General features: G+C 46.0%; 1 protein-coding gene across 1 annotated transcript in view; it reads left to right on the top strand.

The window, feature by feature from the left end:
• The window catches only part of ptpn23a (protein tyrosine phosphatase, non-receptor type 23, a), a 135,305-nt gene extending 109,100 nt beyond the window's left edge, over positions 1-26,205 (top strand). The window contains exons 21-25 of the mRNA XM_072468199.1: positions 7,009-7,193; positions 7,696-7,800; positions 10,113-10,251; positions 17,858-17,971; positions 19,901-26,205. Coding sequence (XP_072324300.1) covers positions 7,009-7,193; positions 7,696-7,800; positions 10,113-10,251; positions 17,858-17,971; positions 19,901-20,524 — 1,167 coding nt within the window. The 3' untranslated portion in view covers positions 20,525-26,205. The remainder of the gene's footprint in view (positions 1-7,008; positions 7,194-7,695; positions 7,801-10,112; positions 10,252-17,857; positions 17,972-19,900) is intronic.
• Positions 26,206-26,785: the final 580 nt, after the last annotated feature.

Below are 26,785 nucleotides of genomic sequence, written 5' to 3'. Positions count from 1 at the left end.
CCTCCTCCTCCACTAGTAATCCTACATCCAGCCTCCACTGTAGGTGCTGGACCCCTCCCCAATCCATTCGCAAGTCCGCCCAATGCGGCACGTGGCCTGCGACCACGATCGGCGAGTATCCTGCGTTCACCCCCCCCCCCCCCCCCAAGCAACTACAAAAAAATCAATCCGAGAGTAACCCTGTGCAAATGGGAGAAGTATGAAAACTCCTTCGCCGGCCTCCCAAACCTCCATGGGTCCACTCCTCACATAGGCTCCATAGACCCCTTCAGCTCATTCGCCACCGCCGATACTCTCCCCGACCTTGGGCTCAACCGGTCCAACTCTGGATCAATGACTGTGTTAAAGTCCCCACCCATAATCAGTCGGTGCGAGTCCAGGTCCGGAATCTTCCCCTAAACTTGCCTGATGAACTCCGCATCATCCCAGTTTGGGGCACAGACATTTACCAGGACCACTGGCATCCCCTCCAACTTCCGACTTACCATCACAAACTCCAACCCCCCCCCCCCCCCCCGCCTTTTTCACTACTATATTCCCACCTCAAACTGCACACGCTTATTGAACAGCACTGCCACCCCACACGTCTTCATATTTAACCCCGAATGGAAAACGTGCCCTACCCACCCCTTTTGTTAGCCTTGTCTGGTCGCCAATCTTCAAATGTGTTTCTTGGAAAGAGGCCACATCTGCCTTCAAATCCCTCAGATGCACGAAAACACGCGACCGTTTGACTGGCCCATTCAACCCCCTCGCGTTCCATGTGAACAATCAAAACAACACCCCTAGCCCCCACTACTTCACTACCACCTGCTCACCCTGCACTGCGCCCCCATTAACTAGCCCGCCCAGCTAACCTGGCAGCCCCCGCCCCAAGGCCCCTAAACCTCCAACCCCCCACTGATTCCTCTCCCTTGCTCGCACTCCTCGCAACCAACAGTGCAACAAGAAAAAGAAAGCACAAATGGTGCACTCCCCCCCCCCCCCCCCCCCCCCCCAAGCACCAACACAACAAAAGATACAGGGACTACCAAAAATGGTGGGGGGTGGGGGGGCACCCAGCATTCATCTCCACAGTTCAATGTCCTCCTTCACCCCTGTTAAAAGTCACCCAGAGACGAACCGGGTGCAACATCACTAACTTCACCCCCTTTTTAAAGAGGACAGTCTTCACCCGGTTAAACCCGACCCTCATCTTCACTAGATCCGGGCCCAGGTCATGATACACTCGCAGCTCACTCCCCTCCCAGGTGCATCTCTTCGTCTGCCTCACCCATCTCAGAATCTTTTCTTGTCCTCATCAGCGGCTTGTGTGCTCGGTTGACCTCCAGGGGCCGGACAAAGGCCCTCTGCTCCATTAGATTTTCCAGCGTTCTGGCCACATACGTGGCAGCGCCCGCTCCCTCGGTGCCTTCAGGCATCCTACAATTCTCACGTTCTGCCTCCGGGAGCGGTGAGGTTCTCAAGGTCCTCTACCTTCTCCTGTAGCCGCTTCTGGGTCTCCCGCATTACTCCTACCTCAGCCGCCAACGAAGCCAACTGCTCCTTGTGCTCCCCTACCACCTCCTCCACCTTCCCGATAGCTTGGCCCTGGGACTCCAGCCTCTGCTCCACTCAATCAATTCCCAACTTCAGATCTACAGCCTTGGTTAGGTCCTCATGGGTCTTTCTCCTCTACTGGCTGAACTTCTCGTTTAAGAAGTCCACTAGTTGGATTATCGACTATTGGGTAGGCAGCGCAGGCCCTTTACACTCCGCCATCTTAAGCTGTGGCGCACGAAGATTCTCCTGCTCCCTTATTCTCGACCCACTTCTGGTCCGTGGATCCATCCACTAGTCCCACCAGTGGAGTCAGACTTCCCCCTGGCCAGCCCTACACCTTCTTCAACCACACATTCATCCTCCGAAAGGGGAAAAGGTCTGAAAAAAACTGCCTCAAGCGGGAGCTGCCAAATGTGCGACCGCTCACACCATGGCCGGCACTGGAAGAACTTTACCTTAATGACATTTTCAGAAAAACATCTTCTATTGCTTTAGTATGACAATAACATTGTTTCAATTAACCAATATTGTGGCCATGCTGAATAATATAAATTGTGGGCAGTGTTGTACTGTAGAGTACTGTACAATAAAAATGGTTTTGGTGTTCACCTTTCAGCTCCACATTTTAAGGATTAGGTATGCTATGTGAACCAAATAAAATTGACCGGTTTCATCTCCACTCTTCAAGCATAGCTTATCTTAGCTGGGCTAGTATTGATGAGTTTTACAATTGGCAATCCTTGGATTAGGGAAGGTGAAATCGATCCCAGTTCCTACTCATTATTTAGTGGCCTTTTCATGAACTGTGATATGCTGTGATCAAATAGCTTTTGATCTTCACAGTCTGGGCTCACATGAAGCATAGCTACTTGAGCAACCAAAACCAATACCCCTGTTGGTCAGCAACAATGCTATTCAGACAAAGCAGGGAAGAGAATTTTCATGGGTGAGGTTGCAGTCTGAGGATGGGTTCAGTGCCAGGACAAGAGTTGAAAGAACTCCAAGAGACGCACCTAAAGGTGGCGGACCAAGTTAAGCTAAGGAAAGGATGCGTGGGACAGGTGTTCCACTCAGGACTGGACGCAAAGAACAGAGGGGTGGCCATTTTGGTGGGGAGACGGGTAGCATTTGAAGCAAAGACCATCGTAGCAGATAGCGGAGGTAGATATGTAATGGTGAGTGGTAGGCTGGAGGGAATGGAGGTAGTGTTGGTTAATGTGTATGCCCCAAATTGGGACGATGCGGGATTCATGAGACGGATGCTGGGGCGTATACCGGACCTGGAGGCAGGAAATTTGATTTTAGGAGGGGACTTCAATACGGTGCTGGACCCGGGGCTAGATAGATCCAGCTCATGGACCGGAAGAAGGCCGGCAGCGGCCAAGGTACTTAAGGGGTTTATGGACCAAATGGGGGGGAGTGGATCCATGGCGATTTCTTAGACCCAGGACTAGGGAGTATTCCTCCTTCTCCCATGTCCATAAAGTGTACTCCCGGATAGATTTTTTTTGTTTTGGGAAGGTCGTTGATCTCTAGGGTGGAAGAAGCTGAATACTCAGCCATAGCGGTTTCGGATCATGCCCCACATTGGGTGGACCTGGAAGTAGGAGAGGACAGGGAGCAGAGAACACTCTGGCGATTAGATGTGGGACTGATGGCGGATGAGGGAGTGTGTGCAAGAGTGCGGGGGTGTATTGAGAGATACCTGGAGGTCAATGACGACGGCGAGGTCCCTGTGGGAGTGGTCTGGGAAGCTCTAAAAGCGGTGGTCAGAGGAGAGCTGATCTCTATTGGGGCTCACAAAAGGAAAACAGAGGCCAAGGAAAGGGATAGATTACTGGGGGAGATTTTAAAGGTGGACAGGGAATTTGCAGAGACCCCGGAGGAGGAGCTGTACAGGGAGAGGAGACGACTCCAGACCGAGTTTGACCTTCTGACCACCAGAAAGGCGGAGGTACTGTGGAGGAAGGCACAGGGGAGGAGGTATGAATACGGGGAAAAGGCTAGTCGCCTGTTGGCGCACCAACTGCGAAAGAGGGCAGCAGCGAGGGAGGAATCAGGGATGAAAGGGGAGACACTGTGCGAAGGGCAGGAAAGATAAATGAGGTGTTTAAGACCTTCTATGAGGAACTGTATAGGTCTCAACCCCCAGAGGGAGAGGAGGGGATGCGGCAGTTCCTGGACCAATTGAGGTTCCCGAAAGGGGAGGAGCAGGAGGTGGCAGGCCTGGGGGCGCCGATTGAGGTGGACGAGGTTATTAAGGGACTGGGAAGCAGGGAAGGCCCCGGGGCCAGACGGGTTCCCGGTGGAATACTATAGAAAATATGTGGACTTGTTGGCCCCGTTGATGGCGAGGACGTTCAATGAGGCCAGGGAAGGGGGACTCTACCCCCGACGATGTCGGAGGCGACGATATCGCTAATTTTGAAGAGGGACAAAGATCCGTTGCAGTGCGGGTCCTATAGACCTATTTCACTATTGAACGTAGATGCCAAATTGCTGGCAAAGGTACTGGCATCGAGGATAGAGGACTGTGTCCCGGGGGTGGTGCACGAAGACCAGACAGGGTTCGTAAAAGGGAGACAACTGAATGTTAACATGCGATGACTATTAGGGGTGATAATGATGCCCCCAGTGGAGGGGGAGGCAGAGATAGTGGCGGCAATGGACGCAGAGAAGGCATTTGATAGGGTGGAGTGGGAGTATTTATGGGAAGTGTTAAGGAGGTTTGGGTTTGGGAACGGGTTTATTAGCTGGGTTAGACTTCTTTATGGGGCACCAACGGCAAGCGTAGTTACAGGTCGACATAGATCGGAGTATTTCCGATTATATAGGGGAACAAGACAGGGATGCCCGCTGCCTCCATTGTTGTTTGCGTTGGCAATTGAACCTCTGGCCATGGCGTTGAGAGACTCCAGGAAATGGAGAGGGGTGATTAGAGGGGGAGAAGAACACCGAGTCTCGTTATACGCGGATGACCTATTGTTATACGTGTCGGACCCAGCGGGGGGGATGATAGAGGTTATGCGAATTTTGAGGAGGTTCGGGGAATTCTCGGGGTATAGGCTAAACATGGGGAAGAGTGAAGTATTTGTGATACATCCAGGGGACCAGAGTAGAGAAATAGAAGGCTTACCGCTAAGGAAAGTGGAAAGAAACTTCCGATACCTGGGGATTCCGATCGCTAGGAGCTGGGGAACCTTGCACAGACTTAATCTGACACGGCTGGTAGAACAAATGGAGGAGGACTTCAAGAGGTGGGACATGCAGCCTTTATCGCTGGCGGGCAGGGTGCAAGCAATTAAGATGATGGTCCTCCCGAGGTTCTTATTTGTATTTCAATGTCTCCCTATATTAATCACCAGGACCTTTTTTAATAAAATAGATAGGAGCATCACGAGCTTTGTGTGGGCAGGGAAAGTTCCGAGAGTAAGGAGGGGGTTCCTTCAGCGCAGTAGGGACCGAGGAGGACTGGCACTACCGAACTTGGGAGATTACTATTGGGCCGCCAATGTGGCAATGATACGTAGATGGATGATGGAGGGTGAGGGAGCGGCGTGGAAAAGACTGGAGAGAAAGTCCTGAAAAAGGGACGAGTTTAGAGGCGCTGGTGACGGCACCGCTACCGCTCTCACCTAAAATGTATACCACAAACCCGGTGGTGGCGGCAACACTGAACATATGGGGACAGTGGAGGCGACAGAGAGGGGTGCGGGGAGCCCTGGTGGGGTCCCCTATCAGGAACAACCATAGGTTCGCCCCAGGAAGAATGGATGGAGTATTTCAGAGCTGGTACCAGTTGGGAATTAGGAAGGTGGGAGATTTATTCATAGATGGTACTTTTGCGAGCTTGGGAGCATTGGAGGAAAAGTATAAGTTACCCCGGGGAAATTTCTTGAGATATATGCAGGTGAGGGCGTTTACTAGACAACAGGTGAGGGAATTTCCGTTGCTCCCGACCCAGGGGATACAGGACAGGGTGCTTTCAGGGGTGTGGGTCGGAGAGGGCAAGGTGTCAGAGATTTACAGAGAGATGAGGGAAGAGAGGGAGGAGTCAGTGGGAGAACTAAAGGGAAAGTGGGAAGAAGAATTAGGGGAGGAGATAGAAGAGGGTATGTGGGCTGATGCCCTAAGCAGGGTAAACTCCTCTTCCTCATGCGCCAGGCTTAGCCTGATTCAATTTAAGGTGCTACATAGAGCACACATAACGGGGGCAAGATTGAGCAGGTTCTTTGGAGTGGAGAACAAATGTGGGAGATGTGGCGGGAGCCCGGCAAACCACGCACATATATTTTGGGCGTGCACGGCACTGGAAGGATATTGGAAGGGAGTGACGGGAGTGATCTCGCAGGTGGTGAAGGCCCGGGTCAAACCAAGCTGGGGGTTAGCTCTATTTGGAGTTGCGGAAGAGCCGGGAGTGCAGGAGGCGAAAGAGGCCGATGTCGTGGCCTTTGCGTCCCTAGTAGCCCGGCGCAGGATCCTACTCATGTGGAAGGAGGCGAAACCCCCCCGGACTGGAGGCCTGGGTAAATGATATGGCGGGGTTTATTAAACTGGAGCAGATAAAGTTTGCCCTGAGAGGATCGGCTCAAGGGTTCACCAGGCGGTGGCAGCCATTTCTCGACTACCTAGGGGAACGTTAGAGGGGAGATGGATGACCAGCAGCAGCAGCCCAGGGGGAAGGGGGGGGGGGGGGGTGGGTGGGAGGGGGAGGAGGGAGGGGGGGGGGGGGTTTAGTTTAGTTTAGGCCAATAGATAATGGGGTTTTGTTACTTGTGTATTAAAATTTTCTGATTTGTTTTCGTTTTGTTCGCTTTGTAAGGGGGAAAAATGTTGTTTAGAAAAAATTTTCAATAAAATATATTTTTTTAAAAAAAGAGTTGAAAGAACAGTTTGAGTCCCTCAAGGTGAACGTTCAAATTTGAGAACATTTGAAGATTGTATGAAAGTCACCAGTTTATATCACTAAAAGTGGCCATGAAGTTATCAGAAGGTTGCAAAACCCATTTGGTTTTCTATTTCTAAAGAATAAAGGAAACCTGCCTATAGCTCGTGTGATCTATATGTGATTTCAGTTCCACATCTCTTAACTGGTCCAAGTGATTAATTCAGCCATGCCAGGAGAACTGCCGCTCTCATGCTTTTGGATATTCAGCCTTTATTCTTTCTTTGGCTGACTATCCGGTATCTCCTCAGCAACTACCCATGATGGGATGATTGAAATTAGGGGCTTACTGTGAGTAATTGGATCCAGATCTAACTATCTGATCTGTAGTGCCTTGGGATGTTTTTCAGAGAAGCTCTTGGCCAAAACATCTTGGATTGTGGCCCTCAACCAGGAATTACAGGTTAGCAGTGCTTAAAAAATAGAAATGGTACTGAGGAGGATCCACTTTGTGAAATAAATTTATTTTGAGTAGGGCAACATTTCTCTCTCATCAATTATTTATTCTCCTCCTGTTACAGCAAAAGGTAATCCGTTACTTCCCAACAGAGCGAGGCCAACAGATAGTACACGGACCAATCACCTTGACTCTGACAACTCAGAAAATAACACAGACTCATGTGGAGCGGATGATTGGGCTGCAGTATCGAGATCAGAGCCTGAAACGAACAATCATTCACTTGCAGTTTACATCATGGCCTGAGCTGTAAGTTAACTATTTGTTCGTTCATACTCTATACGCTAAACTAATGTTGAAAATATCTAGAATGAACTAACTCCACTAAATTACACAGATTAGGGAAAGTCCCAAGTTTGACTCCCAATCTGTGGTGAATTGCTTGATCTTAGCTGGAGCAGCAATTTCTTCGCTGCATTTGTCTATTGCACCCTCCATTCCTCTTCCTCGTCCTGGAAAATGTGCAGTTGGAGATACCAGGTTTGGCTCTGTTGGTGCCTCTACAGTCTGTCAATGGCCTATCAATGCTCACCAACTTGTCTTGAAATTTGGATAATATGTAGGAGGACTGCTGGCATCCATGAATCCGGGCTTCACCTGCATTGCATCCCATTTGGTGCAGTAATTTTGAGCTGTAACACGCATTGTTAACTATTGAGGGTCTGATCATCTGTAGTTATGCACCATAACTTGTATGAAATATGTACTTAAAAGTAGAAATATGAATCTGAAATTTTTATTTTCTCCGTAGGGGTTTGCCAGACAGTAAAAGTAACTTGCTGCGTTTCATTCAGGAGGTACATGGACACTATCTACATCAGCGTCCACTTCATACACCCATTGTTGTTCACTGCAGGTAGCCCTTTTTCTGACCTCATAGAGAATAAAAATGGTTGTGTGAAATATTGTGTTGAAGAATTTAAATGCCTCAACTTAATTTTTTTGAATTGAGAAATCTTGATGAATATTGGGGATTTGCAGCACAGAAGAAGCATATACCACCTGTATGTCCTATACAGGTTCTCTGCAAGAACTATCCAGTTAATCTCATTTCCCTGCCCTCTTAAAATGGGATGACACCCAAGGAAGTTGAAAAAAGAAAGAGAATGAACTTAGTCAGAACTACCGATTACATGGCTGACTTGGATTTTTGTAAGAGGAAGAAAAGTCTGAAGCAAAGTAGTGCTGAGGCATTACCATTGCTGAATCCCCACAATCAACATGCACTTCTGCTTTTCACAGTAACTTCATTTGAAGCCTACTTGTGACAATAAGCGATTTTCATTTCATTTCATTGGCCAGAAATTGAATTGGCCCTGCCACATAAATGCTGTGACTACAAGAGCAGATCAGAGGCTGGGAATTCTGCAGAGTAACTCCCCTCCTGACTCTCTCAATGTCTGTTCACTATCTTCAAGGCACTCGTCAGTAGTGTGCTGGATTACTTTCCGCTTGCCTGGATGAATGTGGCTCCAACAACTTTAGAAGTTTAACACCATCTAGGACAAAGCATACCACTTGATTGGCACCTCAAGATACCACCTCAAACATGAACTCCCACCATCACCCCCATTGTGGCTTCAATGTGTATTATTTATAATTTTCACTCCAACTTGCCACAGCACCTTTGACAACTACCTTGACCTCTGCCACCTAGAAGAACAATAGTAGCAGGTGTAGGGGGACACCTCTGCCTGCAAGTTCCTTTCAAAGTTCCTCTCCTGATCACTGTCACTCGGGGACAATTAGCTTAGTTGGGTAGGTCGCGAGAGTGATGCAGGATGTCCCCAAAAGTGTGGATTCAATCCCCATATCGGCTGTGTTCGTGGAGGCCTGCACCTGGGCTTGCCACGCTTGTAGAGCATTGCCTTTCAAGTGAAATATAACCAATTATGTCTCTAATGGAGAAATATGCCAATGGTCCTTTGTGGACTATAGCTAGTTATCTCAACCACTGGATCAGATAGTGTCATGGGATCTTTTGCAACAATCAGAGAGGGCAGGGTCCTGGGTTAACATCTCTTCAAAAGACTGCATCTCCGGCAGTGCAACATTCCCTCCGTATACTGGATTTTCATAGAGGTATAAAAATGGTAGCTAGGACCCCATTCCTGATGCCCCAAATTTTAAGTGCCGCGGGTTAAAGGTGTGGGCTGGTGCAGATTGTGAGCCCGCACCCTGCCCTCCAATGCCATTATGGGGATTGGCATGACCTAGCCTCCCCAATGTTTGAGGGGTCAGGCCAGCTTTTACAGGACTATTGTTCACTGCACCTCAGGGGTTTCATGAACCATGATCTGAATAAGTGAACCTTTTGAAAGGCAAGTTTAAAAGGTCATACTCGTGCCAGACTATGCCCCTCTATCCACTCTCCATGCCCCCTCATACCCACCATGCCAGGCAATGGCACTTTTAAGAACCCTGCTGTTGTTAAATGTGAGAGTATCCCAAAGCCCAGAAGGGCATCTTGGAACATTGGTTCTTAATGGTGTAAATTTTAAATTTGGTTTACTGTGAGAAGACATATGAACGAGGGAGAATAGCCCAGTCGTTGTGCGAACAATTAATAAAGAATATTTGTTAACTTGAAGAAAAAAACCTACAAGGACTATAATTGACTACAACACGTACGTACATTAATGTTTACACACACAGTATTACAGGAAATTACCCCTTGGTTTCAACTACCTATGTTTTCTTCCCAAACAACACACAATATTATATAACTCTACGAGCTCAATCCAGCAAATAATTAGCACACACAGGTTATGGGGCAGCACGCGGCAAAGTGGTTGGCACTACTGCTAAATCGCGTCAGGAAGCCGGGTTCAATTCCGCCTTGGGTGACTATGGAGTTTGCAGTTTCTCCCCGTGTTGTGTGGGTTTCCTCCAGGTGCTTTGGTTTCCTCCCACGGTCCAAAGGTGTTCAGCCATGCTAAATTGCCCCTTAGTGTCTAGGGATGTGCAGCTTAGGATGTAGCTTTCTTAGCTCCTTCTGTGGACATGAGGAATGTTGAATCAGCCATGATCCTATTGAATGATGGAGCAGGCTCTTGGGGCTCTATGGCCTACTCCTGTTCCTATGTCTTAAATGTGGTGCTGGCTTTCCATGTTTGTCAGATACCTGACTCAACAAAAATAAATGTTGTCTGATACTGACTCTTTCAGCTCCGGAGTTAGAAGAACTGGTGCTTTCTGTCTTGTCTACGCAGCTGTACAGGAAGTAGAGGCTGGTAACGGGATCCCTGACTTATCTCAAATTGTGCGGAAAATGAGGCAGCAGAGGAAACACATGCTTCAAGACAAGGTGAACCAGTGAGGAGCATTTTCCTGTGAATCAAGTTTCTTGAGAAGAGAATACAAAATTCTTTCAATCTTTCTTCTAACAAGATGCCAAAGCCTTCTGTTGAATATCCAAAGTTAAAAGAGAATGCTACATATTGGAGAGTGAACACCTAAATCTAGATTGTGTGCTTTTATAAAGTTCTCCTCTTTTATGTATTTATTTTGCCTCCACGCCTTTCCCCTCATCTTTTCCTCCTTTTTCATTCCGTTCTGAAGAAATGACATTTGCTGAGTGTCATAGACAGGGGAGCAATGGTCGGATGGTCCCCCCTTTTCCACCTTTCAACTGACCAAAGACATGTGTTTTAAAAGAAAAGTGTTTAACCCCCTGAGTGCTTTAACTCTTACGAACAGGCAAATGACAGATTTTCTAATGGGGTTTTAAATAAGAAGGATCCATATTTATTACTCAACACCCAGTGTTTTTGCTGTAGCGTCAGCTCACAGTCATAAACGTATGCAACACACAAGGTCACTGCAAAGAGTTAACATTCACTGAATTCTTAAAGGTCCAAAATTCACTGTCACCTCATGCTCCTCTCAAAATGAAAACATGAAACATTGCAAGCCTGTGATCCCATTTTTGTCCACTGACGAAACAGTGGTTGCAGGTTTATGAAGACTGATTCACATTGGCTTACTGCTTGCAGTAGCAGATTTTTCTGGTTTCATTCCAGTTTGTGTGGTCAAATCCTGTCTCTGACACCTTATCTATTGGCGGTGTTTGACTTTCACCCATTTTGGTATCCTTGATGCTGAATGGGATTCTTCTCACACCCGTTGTTTGGAATTCCACTCTAAAACCAAGACGTCTGCAAGTCCATTATGAGTGAATTTCTGTAACTATTTGGATATTGACAGCCATTAATCCACAGGAAAGGTTTTCTGCATTTTGATGCCTTCTTAGTGACCTGTCCTGAAAGGTTATTTGCATTTTAATATTATGTTCAGACATGCTGCCTATCTTCCAGGACCTTTTGTAGTTCCTGTATATTGACAGCAAAGGAAAAAGGTTACCTGACATCTTGACTCCTTTGTGCCCAACCTCCATTTTGATAAATAGTGTCCATTTCACATGAATCTATATTGCGTGAGCATGACGTGAGTTGCAATCGACCTCTGATATCTTGGCCAAATAGTCAGTCCTTTGTGAGCCTTACCAATACCATCCTCAAATTAACAGCATAAAACTGAGATTATGCCTGGGATCTTCTAATCCAGATGGATTAGTATTGCACCCATTGGGGGAAAAAATCTACTGCAACTAACTAAAACTATTCTAATGCTGTTGTGATGATAGCCAAAAGGAGGTGTAATCAGCAGAACCGAAATGGTGCCAGGAAATTGAGGTTGACAATCTGACTGAAAACCATATGCATATTTTCATTTTCCAATCTCACGAGCCCAAACCATTGACTAAGATTTTGCAAGTGCGGTAATTAGTTTGGAACCTAGACAGGTAATTTGTTAGATATGCAACTGGCTAATCATCATCTAAGACTCGAAATCCCAACATACTTGCATTCCATTTTCCAATCGGGTGTAGCCCTAAAAAATATACAAGTACACACACTGGAGGCCCCAAAACGTCTCTACAGTGAATGATAGAACCCTCAAGAGCGTTGACAGTCAGAGAGATCTAGGTGTACAGGTCCACAGGCCACTGGAAGGGGCAACACAGGTGGAGAAGGTAGTCAAGAAGGCATACGGAATGCTTGCCTTCATTGGCCGGGGCATTGAGTATAAGAATTGGCAAGTCATGTTGCAGCTTTATAGAACCTTAGTTAGGCCACACTTGGAGTATAGTGTTCAATTCTGGTCGCCACACTACCAGAAGGATGTGGGGGCTTTAGAGAGGGTGCAGAAGAGATTTACCAGGATGTTGCCTGATATGGAGGACAGTAGCTATGAGGAGAGGTTGAATAAACTCGGTTTGTTCTCACTGGAACGACGGAGGTTAAGGGGCAACCTGATAGAGGTCTACAAAATTATGAGGGGCATAGACAGAGTGGATAGTCAGAGACTTTTTTCCCAGGGTAGAGGGGTCAATTACTAGAGGGCATAGGTTTAAGGTGCGAGGGGCAAGGTTTAGAGGAGATGTATGAGGCAAGTTCTTTTTACACAGAGAATAGTGGGTGCCTGGAACTCGCTGCTGGAGGAGATGGTGGAAGCAGGGACGATAGTGACGTTTAGGGGCATCTTGACAAATAATGAATAGGATGGGAATAGAGGTATATGGACCCCGAAAGTGTAGAAGATTTTAGTTTAGACGGGCAGCATGGTCGGCACGGGCTTGGAGGGCTGAAGAGCCTGCTCGTGTGCTGTACATTTCTTTGTTCTTTGTGAAGATGTTTCCTGATTTTCCAACACTTCAGCCACCTTGTGACATCTAAATGACATTGTTGGTAATTTTTAGAATGTGATGCCAATCTTGACAAAGTGATGATTCATATTATTTATTCATGAAAGCCACTGTTCATGGCAGTCAGTGATTACTACTGTGGACTAAGTTCGATGTTGATATCGATGTTCGATTTTGATGGGGCTGTTTAGCACAGGGCTAAATCGCTGGCTTTGAAAGCAGACCAAGGCAAGTCAGCACGGTTCGATTCCCGTAACAGCCTCCCCGAACAGGTGCTGGAATGTGGCGACTAGGGGCTTTTCACAGTAACTTCATTTGAAGCCTACTTGTGACAAGCGATTTTCATTTCATTTCCCTTCTATTCCCTCCAAATCTCCTTTTTTTAATAGAATCCAAATCAGTTGGTGAAGTCAAAACCAAGACAGGCAGCTTTTCTTCACTGAGAAAGTTTATTGATTTTGTTCAATATCTTGCCCTCCTTCCACCCCCCCCCCCCCCCCCCCCCGATAGCCCAGCTGTACCCTATTTATATGTCATCAAAGTATATGTCCATTACTTGTGTATCTTAATATAAACAACTTAATTAAAGTACTATTATCACCCCTTCTTTCTTATCACCCTACCCCCTTGGCATTTTCTAACAAATAGCTATTTTTGGAAGGTGTACATGAACGGATTTTGGACAATGGCAGGATTGGTTTGGCTATGGCCCCCAACGTGCTCAAATTGTCTGCATACATTCACTGCGCCAGCTCACCATAGTCACTCGAGTGATACCCGTTAAAACTATTTTAACCTGCTTTTCTACATACACTGTCGACATTCGCTCTCTTTCTCCCCCCCCCCCCCCCCCTCCTTTGAAGCTGCCTGAATACCTCAACCATGCAGGGAAATATTGTACTCCATATAAACCTTGTGTACTCGTATAATTTGCCGTATGGTTTGTTGAAGTACACTTTCTTTTTTTATTTCTGTGGTTTGCAGAAGGGATGTCAATGTATAAATATACAGCACCGTCACGATCCATGACAGCTTCCATTTAGAAGGACAAGGGCAGCAGATACATGGGAACACCACCACCTTGGAATTGCCTTCCAAGCCACTCACCATCCTGACTTGGAAATATATTGCCATTCTCTCACCGTTGCTAGGTCAAAATCCTGGAACATTCCCTAACAGTACTGTGTAGCTACACCATATGGACTGCAGCGGTTCAAGTAGACAGCTCATCACCACCTTGGGCAATTAGGGATGGGCAATGAATGCTTGCTCAGCCGGTGAAAGCCCACATATTTTGAAAGTACCAATTTTTTTAAAATGCAACCATTGGGGACCATTGCTTTAATTTTTTTTTTAATAAACATTTTCTTGAGGTATTTTTGTTACAGTGACAACAACAATATAAACAAAATACATGAAACCATAACATAGTGTAAAAGCCATTTACCTCTCGTACAGGTCCCACCCTTATTGACCCCCTACTCTAATCTAAACTACTCTCTTTCCACCACCCACCCCCCCCCCGACTGCTGACGATTAGTTTCCCGCAAAGAAGTCGACAAAAGGTTGCCACCTCCGGGTGAATCCTAACAGTGGCACTCTCAAGGCGAACTTGATTTTCTCCAAACAGAGAAAGCTAGCCATGTCCGATAGCCAGGTCTCCGACTTCGGGGGCCTTGAGTCCCACAATGCTAATAGTATCCGTCTCCGGGATACCAGGGAAGCAAAGGCCAGAACATCTGCCTCTTTCTCCTCCTGGATTCCCGGGTCTTCTGACACCCTGAAAATCGGCACCTCTGGATCAGTGCCACCCTTGTTTTTAACACGTGGACATCACGTCCGCAAACCCATGCCAAAATCCCCTAAGCTTTGGACATGTCCAAAACGTGGACATGGTTCGCCGGTCCTCCCGCACATTTTGCACACCTGTCCTCCACCCCAAAGAATCTGCTCATCCGGGCCACTGCCATGTGAACCCGGTGAACAACCTTAAATTATATCAGGCTGAGCCTGGCACATGTTGCAGATGTGTTGACTCTACTCAACGTGCCTGCCCATCCTCTATCTCACCTCCCAGCTCCTCCTCCCACTTGCGCTTCAGCTCCTCGGTCTGCGTCTCCTCTGACCCCATAAGCTCCTTAGAATTGTCCGAGACGCTCCCTTCTCCTACCCACCCTCTGGAAAATACCCTGTCCTGAATCCCCTTTAGCGGTAGGAGTGGGAAGGTTGACACCTGTTTACGAAGGCTCCCCTCTATGAACATTTCCCCCAGCCTCTCAATCCCTGCCCTCCGCCATAACCGGAACCCTCCCGTCCATACACCCCGGGGCAAACCGGTGATTATCACAGATTGGGGCCCAGACCGATGCTCCCACAAGCCGCCTCCACTGGCCCCAAACTCTCAAGGCCGCTACCACCACTGGACTGGTGGAGTACCGTGCCGGCGGGAACAGCAGAGGCGCAGTTACCAATCCGCCCCCCCCCCCCCAACTAGTGCCCTTGCATTAAGCCGCCTCCATACTCACCCATGCCGACCCCTCCCCCACCACTCACTTCCTGATCATGGCCAAATTACCTGCCCAATAACAGTTGCTAAAATTTGGCCGCGCCAGCCCACCCTCTCCCTGACTCCGCTCAAACATTACCTTCCTTACTCGCGGGGTCCTGCCCGCCCAGCCGAAGCCCGTGATCACTCTGTTGACCCACTTAGAAAAGGACCACGGAATAAAGATGGTGAGACACAAATACAAATAGGAATCTCGGGAGGACCGTCACCTTCACCGTTTGCACCCTCCCAGCCAGAGACAACCGAAGCACATCCCATTTCCAAAAATCGTCCTTCATTTGGTCCATCAATCGGGCCAGATTCAATTTATGCAGCCGGTCCCATTCCCATGCCACTTGGATGCCTAGGTACCTAAAGCTTCCCTTTACTAATTTAAATGGCAGCTCTCCCAGTCGCCTCTCCTGTCCCCTCGCCTGGACCACAAACATCTCACTCTTTCCCGTATTAAGCAAATACCCCGAAAACAGGCCAAATTCCCCTAGAGTCCTCATGATTTCTTCCATCCCCTCTATTGGGTCCAAAACGTACAGAAGCAGGTCATCCGCATAGAGCGAAACCCTGTGCTCCACCCACACCCGCACCACTCCTCTCCAATCCCTCGAGGCTCTCAGATCGATTGCCACGCAAACAACAGTGGGGAGAGGGGAAATCCCTGTCTCATCCCCCGGTGCAGTCTAGGATAATCCGACGTTGTCCTATTCGTCCGTTCACTTGCTACAGGAGCCTGATACAGTAACCTGACCCAGTCAATAAAGCCCCCCCCAAAACCAAACTGTCTTAGTATCTCCCACAGATAGTCCCATTCTACCCGATCAAAAGCCTTTTCTGCATCCATTGCGATCACTACCTCCATCTCCCTACCTTCCGGGGGCAACATGATCACATTTAACAACCTTCTTACATTGGCCACCAACTGCCTGCCCTTAACAAACCCCGTCTGGTCCTCCCCAGTAACGTCCGGAACACAATCCTCAATCCTGGAGGACAGAATATTGGCCAGCAACTTGGCATCTACATTCAACAGGGAGATCGGCCTGTAGGACCCACACAGCTCCGGGTTCTTGTCCCGCTTAAAAATCAGTGAAATCGTTGCCTGTGACATCATCGGGGACAACACTCCTCTTTTCCTTGCCTCATTGAACATCTTCAACAACACCGGCCGCAATATCCCCGAGAACTTTTTATAAAACTCCACTGGGTACCCATCCGGACCCAGGGCCTTACCCGTCTGCATGGCCTTCAAGCCCTATCTCAACTATCTCCTCCACCCGATTGGGGGCCCCCAGCCTTTCTACCCGCTCCCCGTCCACCTTTGGGAAATTCAGCCCCTCCAAGATTCCCTCATCCCCTCCGGCCCCGTAGGTGGTTCCGACCTATACAGCCTGCTGTAGAAATCCCTAAACGCCTTATTAACCCCTACTGAATCACCAACCAGGTTCCCATCTCTGTCCTTTACATTCCCTATCTCCCTTGCTGCCTCCCTCTTCCTAAGCTGCTGTGCAAGCATTCTGCTGGCCTTCTCTTCATGTTCATAGATTGCCCCCCCTCGCCTTTCTCAGCTGCTCCAACGCCCTCCCTGTGGTCAGCAAGCTAAACTCCGCCTGTAACCTCTGCCATTCCCTTAAAAGCCCTGCCTCTGGGATCTCCGCACACCTCCTATCAATCTGTAGTAACTCCGTTACCAGTCGGTCCGTCTCCGCCCTGTCCACCTTCTCCCTATGGGCCCGGATTGAGATCCCCTCCCCCTGACCACTGCCTTCAGTGCTTCCCACCCCACCGCTGCTGAAATTTCCCCCGTGTCATTGACCTGCAGGTAGCTCTGAATACATTTCCTCAGCTGCTCGCACACCCCTTCATCCGCCAAAAGTCCCACATCCGATCTCCAGTGTGGGCGCTGGTTACTGTCTTTACTAACCTGCAGGACATCCCAGTGCGGAGCATGGGTCTGAGATTGTAATCGCCGAGTACCCCGTGTCCACCACCCCAGCCAGCAAGGCCATGCTCAAAATAAAGAAATTAATCCGGAATACACTTTATGCACGTGTGAGTAGAAGGAGAACTCCTTCACCCTCGGCTGCCCAAATCTCCATGGAGCCACTCTCTTTTCCCCCCCCCCCCCCCCCCATCAGCTCCATGAACCCTCTTAGTTCCTTTGCCATTGCTGGCACCCTGCCCGTTTTCGAGCTTGACCGGTCCAAGCCAGAGTCCATAACTGTTGAAGTCCCCTCTCATGACCAACCTGTGCGAGTCCAGGTCCGGTATCTTCCCCAGCGTCCTCTTTATAAACTCCACATCATCCCAATTTTGCGCATACACATTTACTAATACCACCTGCACCCCATCTAGCTTCCCACTGACCATAATGTACCGACCTCCCACGTCTGAGACTATTCTACCCGCCTCAAGCACCACCCACTTATTGATCAAAATCGCGACCCCTCTAGTCTTTGAATCTAGTCCCGAGTGAAAGACCTGACTGACCCAGCCTTGTAACTCTAAGGTGCATCTCCTGCAACATTACCATGACCGCCTTCAATCCCTTAAGATGCGCGAACACGCGTGTCCTTTTGACTGGTCCATTTAACCCTCGTTCCAGGTGATCATTGCTTTTATGATCTGCATTGTGGTTTATCATTTTAGCTCCACCTGAAGTTCTGCTATGAAGCCATCCTCAATCATGTCGAGTTGGTGTTACTGAGGCATGGAGTTATCACTAACTTTTCCAACAAAGCACCCAGCAGTTCATCTCAAAAGGTACACAAGCATACTTCTATTTGTAGTGCTTCATGATATTATTGAAACTACTGCAGTGATGCCTTGCATTTATATGTTGCCGTTAACAATTCATATTTATTTAACTCTTTTAATGTACAAAAACATCCTTCGCTGCTTCCCAGGAACATTATAAACTAACAAATGACATTGAACCACATGGGAGATATTAGATCAGAAGTCCAAGAAGTTGGTCAAAAGGTAGGTTTTGAGGAGCCTGTTGAAGGAGAGGAAAGGGAAGTAGCAGGTGTAGGGATGGAATTCCGGAGCCCAGGACCTAGGCAACTGAAAGACCAGCCACCAACTTTTTACCTAACCCGTACCAACTTTTACAGATGCACCATAGAAAGCATCCTATCTGGCTGCATCACAGCCTGGTATGGCAACTGCTTGGCCCAGGACCGCAAGAAACTTCAGGGAGTCATGAACACCGCCCAGTCCATCACACCAACCTGCCTCCCATCCATTGATTCCATCTACACCTCCCGCTGCCTGGGGAAAGCGGGCAGTATAATCAAAGACCCCTCTCACCCGGCTTACTCACTCTTCCAACTTCTTCCATCGGACAGGAGATACAGAAGTTTGAGAACACGCACGAACAGACTCAAAAACAGCTTCTTCCATACTGTCACCAGACTCCTAAATGACCCTCTTATGGACTGTCCTCATTAACACTACACCCTGTATGCTTCATCCGATGCCAGTGCTTATGTAGTTACATTGTATATGTTGTGTTGCCCTATTATGTATTTTCTTTTGTTCCCTTTTCTCCCCATGTACTTAATGATCTGTTGAGCTGCTCGCAGAAAAATACTTTTCACTGTACCTCGGTACATGTGACAATAAACAAATCCAATCCAATGGTAATGTAGTAAAATATCCTAAGGCGCTTCACAGGATGGTTATCAAAATGTTTTTGCCACCAAACTGCATAAACTGCCAAAAGCTTTACCAGAACTTGGTTTGAAGCAGCATTGGAAAGGGATATTAGTAGAGAGGAAATTTCAGAACATAGGACCTAACAACTGAACAACATTGGCAACATGGACTGCTGAAGATCAGAGATGTGCAAGAGGTCAGAATTAGAGGAGTTTAGACTTCTCAGAGTTTAGGGCTACCAAGTTGGGTGAACCCCTGTCCACTTCAAGGATAAGGTAGTTGGTAGTCTTAAGCATTTTAATGAGTTTTGGCAGCCTTTGATTGAACTCGCTTTTCAGATTTAATAATAATAATCTTTATTAGTGTACAAATAGGCTTACATTAACACTGCAATGAAGTTACTGTGAAAATCTCCTTGTCAACACACTCTGGTGCCTATTCGGGTACACTGACCGCGAATTCAGAGTGTTCAATTCACCTAACAGCGCATCTTTTGGGACTTCTGGGAGGAAACCGGGGCACCCAGAAGAAACGCACGCAGACACGGGGAAAATGTGCAGACGCCACACAGACAGTGACCCAAGCTTCTTCCTTCAATCTGCAGGTTTCTAAAACCTACATTTAGTATCACTGTTCCCTATTTGCCTACCCTCTATTAATTTAGTGGCCATCACTAGATCATGGCTTCTGTGGGAGAAAGATGTTAACATTGTGATTGTGTGTACGTGAAGAGTGCATTTGTTTTGTTAGAGAGCTGTTTTCTCTCTAATATAATAAAAACAGAAAGTGCTAGGAAGTTTCAGGTCTGGCAGCGTCTGTGGAGAGGGAAATAGTTAACATTTCACCTCCAATATGATTTTATAACTCCATATAAGAATCATGTTCTCAACATTAACCCAATTTCTCTCAGCACAGACGCTGTCAAATTTTCAGAGTTTGTTTAGTACTTTCTGATTTCATTTGAGATTGCCAGCATCCTTTGATTTTAGTGTTTTCTCTTTATTTCATTCAATTTTGTTTTCTGCCCTGCAGGTTTATACCCGCCAAGAGTCCCAGGACTTGATACTTGGAGGCGATTTGCCAATTAGCTCCATCCAGGCCACCATTGCAAAGCTCAGTATTAAGACATCTGCTGGGACCATTGGAGATGGCAAATTGAACTCATTACCTTCAGTTGACCCCAGTTTTGGTATGTGGTCTGATTCTCAGACTACTACCGTACCATTGCCTACAGATAATCTCCTACAGCAGGACCTCGTGGTTGAGGTTACCAGTGCCGTGACAGAACTGACTACACCATCACAAATGACACCAAGTCGACCACTGGCCGCAGAAACAGACTACACGAGCTCAGACACGTGTGATTCAACCCAAGAGCTAGATAAAATGAAAGTGAGCCTAGAGAATCACCCAGCCACCTCTCAACCAGCCACCACCAATCATATTATGGGCACAGACAGCAAGGCCACCTCACTGGATCTTTTGGCCTCCTTGACTGCAGAGGCCTTCACCCTAGACACCAATCCTCGGAACAGGCAGAAAATCAGCAAACACAACTTCTTGCAGCCCCAGGATGGCCAGGGCCTTCAGGCTACTCACACCGGCAAAGACCCCCTAAGCCTTCTGGATCCACTGTGGACTCTAAACAAAACATGATCAATTGCCTGAGAAAAACCTCTCCCGGGATAATGGACCAGAGCCTTTGGGATTTGGAGGATGCATTTCTTGAAAGAAAGGCAGGACAACAAAGTTTGATCAGCTTCATTTTGAATTCTGCACAATGGCGACAGTAAAATTGCAAGTTAGTTGCATGTAAACTGGAAAGAACAGTGCCCAGTCTTGTATCATAACCAAATGCTGAATGTACAAAGATTAGGATTGCCGTTTCTTTCAAACCTAGCATTGGTGCAGATGGTAGATAAATTCATGCTTTCTTGCTTGAGTATATTTAAACCATCCCATCCCCACTGAATTGAGCCAAAATATTATTTCCAACTGTCAACATTTGTTTACCTGTTGACACAGAAGGAGCTTTGGCATGTTGAGACTGACTCTTGCTCAGGATGTGCTTCAGATATCCCGCACAGGAATTTTAAAGATCCTCAAAATGTAATAGTCTGAAAGGCTTGCATGTCCTCCTTTATGGCCTTGGGAAGTTGTTCCAACCACTGTGTTTATTCCTGTTGTTTGTGTGGCCTCTGTTTGACCTATAGTCCTAATCCAGACACCTAACTTTGTGACAATTTTGCCCATTCTGGAATTCGTCCATGTTGTTTAAGATTTCCCCCCCCCCCCCCCCCCCCCCCCAAAGCATCTTAAATGTTGAGTCCCCACGGTCATGCTTAATGCCTTCCCTATTATTTGGAACGGTTATTTTAGCTGGAGTACCAGTTGACTCTGCTCTCCAGTAGATTTTCAGCGACTGGTTTTATTTGGGGGCTTCATTAGATGACACTGGTCCATTTAATATCCTTTTGTTTTCTCAAATACTCTTCCTGATTGCACTGACCCGTACTCTGGTGTGGTCCCATGGTTTCTGGTCATTCGACAGTACCTCCCCCAATCTGCATCCTTCCTGTGTTGAACCCAGACAGTGAATATCTGCATTCTACTTCACTGAGGGAGTTGAATGTGACCGTTTCTGCTGGGGTGGTGTTCCAGTTTACGGGCTTGCAGTTTCATACCTGTCTTGTGCTACTAATTCAGTCATTTTGCTGACCAACTCTATGTTTCATGCTGACCAGCTCAATGTTTTGTAGGTGGCCTAAGAGATCAGCTCTCCCAGATGAGTGGGTTGTCTGATCTTTCCTTGGGTCAGTGATCTGTGTTCCGACACCATTGTAAGGTGCAGAATCTTCCAGCCTTGTTCCAATGTCCAGTGGATAATTAGTCTGCCATCAGATAATCTTTTAGTAGCGATGTTTGTTGCTGCCAAGAATCTCTAGTGATTTCAGCACCAACTCTCACTGCCTCAGCCTGAGTTTCAGTTTCACTTTCCACTTGTATCAAGAGGTCACTTAAACACACAGGATGTGAACTAAATAAAATCAGAGTCTTACTGACTGACGGTGCTACTGCACTTGTCAATCCTGTCACCCTTGCAACGAGGCTCACTGACTGATGAATGGCTCCTGCCCCTCTTCTGTTCTTTTTCAACCCAGCAAATATGATAGATGCATTACATTGCTGAGTTTGGTAATTAGTATGAAACATTGCTTAAATGTAGTGCAATTTTCTTGCTCATTGGAAACAAATTTATATCTATTTTTAAAAAAAAATCAGCCTCCAGCATAGTGAACTACCAAAGTTGATTAAAGTGTGATTAGTGGCCATAGTTTTAAAATGCACTATTGAGTGTCATTAGGAAGTCTGCAGTGATTTATTTGAATGGCTTGCCCTTCTGAATATTTTGCCCGAAACCTGGTATGTTGCTTTGTACGTGACTGGGGCCGTAAGTTGGCTGTCAGCTGAGAAGTGAGGAGGAAGAGGTTTGTAGGATGAGGAAATATGACTTGGATAGTTACTTGGCACTTGATTGCTATTCAACAATTGGCAGTGGAGCTAGTACATGACTGCTTTCCCCGTCACAATCCATGTATTTGGAGCATTATAAAACCATTATCAATTACACTAAATTATACCACTAACAATGGGCCCAAATCCATTTTCTGACAGTGACTGGAAGCTACATTAGAATTGGTTGACCCTCCTGGTATTGTAAAGTTAACTTTCTGTCCTCTTGCTATTTCTTCAGCTGTCCAGCAGATGGTAGTCTGTGAGCACACAGCTGTCACCCTCCTTTTTGACGGACATTAAAACACCTTTAAAGAACAATTAGAATTACACCAATTTAGATTTGCTTTTTCTTCCTTGGGCCATTGCGTGCAATCCCAAACTTAATACAGAGAAGTCTTTGGGTGCCATGTCTACCTCTGTCACATGTTTGTGTGTATAGCTCATTCTGTTTCTGGAATATTCATCATCCCATCCTAACTTGGGGATTCCCTCAATTCCGACAGGAAGGCACGTCTCGGTGAAGGAACGTTTTTACTGCCTATAACACTACCTTGATGATCTTGTGGGTTTCTGTTTTTATGGTCACTGTTCCCAGTAACACACACCGCAGTACACCAGACTTCAAAAACTGCAGTGCAAATGCTGAAACACAAACTGGATGTGTATGTTAATATTTCATAAAAGGTGAAAATTAGAGGAGGAATGAATAATAATTTGAGTACTTTACCTTTGGCTGATGTCCTATTTAAATGTAGATAGCCCACTTTTTGGTTTGGAGAAAAAACTACAGAAATAAAATATTGACGATTAATTGGTGTGCACAAATCTCCAGATCTGTGTAGAATTTGATTTAGAAATGAAAAACGTATTTATGAACCATTTCTCTCAAAACAAAAAGACCCAAAGAATTTGGTCTACAATGAACTACATGCAAAACAATAACAGAAGATGCATAACATATTCCGGGGGGTCTGCCAGCATATGTGGAGAGAAGTATCCACATCTGAAATATTAACTTCTTTGATCTCTGTACAGATGATGATTGACAGTTTCAGATTTCATACATCTGCGGGGTTTTGGTTTTTATTTCTGCAATTGCGATGGACAAATTAGTCACGTTGCACGTAATATAAATTCCATTTAATCTTACTACAATAACTCCTAACTACAGAGAATTAGGGGATTGAGGCAGGTGCAATACATTTCAGCCAATCTTTTGACCCAACGGTTGTATTGAAATGTCATTGTGAAGATTTAAACGAGGATTTTAAATAAGGTGCAATTCTTTATAAATCAAGGCTGTTTGAGATTTTTGTCCTTTGCCTGCATTGGCCCATGCCAAGAACCTCAGGGATACAGAAAGTTTAGATCCATGTCATGATTATCCATCTCAACTGGATGATGATATCAGACCTTGATTTTCTAATTCACGCCGCCTTTCTGCCAGTAAGCCTACTCCAAGAATGGCTTGTTCTAATCCTCCTTGACAAAACCAGTCAATGAGTCAGACATACAAGGGCAAAATGATTAAATGATCTAGAATTATAGGACCAGATTCCCAGGCCTCTGGGTCAGTACATTGCCCTTCCCCTTCACCCCACCCTCTGAACTTCGTATTTTGATTTTTCTAAGTTAGTCTTCCTATGTGATTGGGAAAAAAATAAAAGCCAAAGATTTCAGGTACCAGGTTTGCCAAGATTTTCAGTAAAATGTCATTTTTATTTCCAGAAGTGCCTATGACTTTTTAAAAAAATAATTGTCAGTCTACTTGGTGGACAAAGGATCATGTCTTAAATTGACTTTCCAAGTAGGCAACTGAATTAACCATTCACAGATGGTACACTCTACGTATTGTTGAACAGACTGAAAAATAGATGACCTATGAAGTCAAGGAAGATGGAAAAGTTACCTTATTAGATTGTCCACATTTGGATTTTAGATGGGATGCAGCAGACACAAATCTAGATGAGTCAATCTTCCTGATGTGTTTTCATTGTTGCCTTGTTTCAGTCAGTAAGGGAGCTGTGTGAGACAGTCCTATGGGTGAACTGACTTGAAAATGAAGAAATGAAATGAACTTGGTAACTGCAAGTGAATAATTACAACTTAATATTTCTGTTGTGTCTCAGGGCTCCTGGAATACACAGATGGGTTGCGATGAAGTCTGATAATGGTGGGGAGAGTACATGGAGATGGGTTGAAAATGTTCCCACTGGGTCCACTTAAACTGGAAAAAACCCTCCGGACAATTACAGATTTTGCCCGTCTAAACTTGGGTTGAATCTGGAGGGAATATTTTCAACTATAACTGTAGGATGGATGCAGGTCTGTTGATGGTAGCGGCAGGAACAAATTGATGTATCATGCGAGAAGTGTTTTAGTGCAGCATTTAATATTTAGTTCAAGTCACATTTTTTCTATCAGAATTGGTCTGGGCACGGTAATGCCTCGTTTCAAGGCATGCACTAGATGAAGGTCTTTCACTGTGCTGATGGCAACTGGGAGAGTATATTTGTCACTTGTTTCTTTAAATTCATAAGCACATCTATGTTAAAATGGCATTGATGCAGTAATATTGAATGCAATTGATATGTGCTAACTGATTTTACAATATGATTATAACATTACTCCAATGCAGTTTGTGCTGAAAGGCGAATGTTTATTCCATCTGTCTAAAATAGCCTGGGAGGGATGTGGGAAAAGGAGCCTACACTGCTGCCTGCAACAGTGTAAAGAAGGGGCTGTTTAGCGCACGGCTAAATCACTGGCTTTGAAAGCAGACCAAGGCAGGCCAGCAGCACGGGTCGATTCCCGTAACAGCCTCCCCGAACAGGTGCCAGAATGTGGCGACTAGGGGCTTTTCACAGTAACTTCATTTGAAGCCTACTTGTGACAATAAGTGATTTTCCTTTCACACTGTCGCAAGATTACCAGACAGCAGACTGAAATGGATTCTATTTACTCCCTTCTCCTCTCCCCTGTTAGCCCTCAATTAGCCTCTGCAGGTCGGGCACAATAATCGGAGGCCCCTGTCATATCACCCTCTTTTCCCACAGAAACTTGAGAATCTGGTTTGAGTTTACATTTCTTAAAATGTGCCATTATTTTGTTGGCAAGCATTTAGAATTGGAGCTGATTCCAAAGGTTGGAGCAGGAGAAAATGCTGCAAACTTGGGGATGAGTCTATTTGAACTAGCTGCTGACCTCAATGGCTTACATCCAGATTCAGGAAGATTTAGCACACACCAGTGAATCTTTAGGTCATTTGGGTGCACAGTTAAATGCTTGGACTTTGGATTAGGGTGGTTGTTGTGTGACCAAGGAGGCTGACACGCTAAACGAGTTTCAACTGGCACCTGCACTGCAAACTGTCAACTTTTGACCTTGTTAACTTTGTGTCATCATGAGTCATCCATCTCAGTTCTGTGCAAAAGACGTCCTGCATCATTACACACAGAATTACCAACCAGTTATATGAGGAATCTTTATTAATTGGTTTAATTTTAGTTTGTAAAATATAGTATTCTGAAATGCGAGTTTCCATTCCTTTGTTTACTGCTCTTAACTATTTTCCTCTAATCCTCGTTCTTTTATACACATTAATCCTGTTTGTTACCTTTTTAAAATCTGTAATTCTGTGCTGCTATCAGCACAGTGATGAGTGATTCACTGTCTTAGCTTAGCATATTGTGATTGGGGGGTGGGATGGAGTTGCGTCTTTAATGAGACTCTTGCATGTGTACATTATCCAATAACAAACACTAAATTTCAATGATACATTCCACTGTAATATAATTGTGCTATAAATAACTATTTGATCACCATGTGTCTGGTTATTTCAGCCACCTACCTGTGCACCCAAACACACACACACAAAACAGAAATTGTTGATGATTAGTGTCCACACAATGCGAACTGGGTATTTAGTAATTTGTCTTCCTTCATATTTGAATCGCAGCAGTCATGGAGAGCACTAACTGCCGTCTTGATATCTAAACTATTGTCATTTCCAGCAGTAATTCTGTATTGTCATTCAATGCTTCATGTTGCTTTACTGAGAGCAGCCAATTCCATATGGGTCAGGGATCAAACCTGAAAAGGTTTAGAAAGTTACTTGGACGATGTATTTGGTTACAAGCATGAATTGACTGTCTCACAGCTTTGTCTTCCCTGGGTTTAAATTGATATAGCCTCTACTGTCTTTGAAGTGGTCGTCCCATGCTGTTATCATAATATGCAGAAAGAGTTTACAAAGTATGTCTGCAGTAATCATTCAGCATTGTACCACATTTGTAACAAGAGTAAATCTGAGCCATGTGGACCAACAAGGGCTCCAGATACAATCTCCAAACAGTCCCAAATGGGACATTTCAAAAAGTGGCAGAAAGACCAGAATTGAGA

This window comes from Scyliorhinus torazame, chromosome 11 (genome assembly GCF_047496885.1).
Source record: "Scyliorhinus torazame isolate Kashiwa2021f chromosome 11, sScyTor2.1, whole genome shotgun sequence".
NCBI classification, from domain to species: Eukaryota; Metazoa; Chordata; class Chondrichthyes; order Carcharhiniformes; family Scyliorhinidae; genus Scyliorhinus; species Scyliorhinus torazame.
Note: the sequence above shows the minus strand (reverse complement) of the source record. Positions and strands in the feature narration are given on the sequence as shown.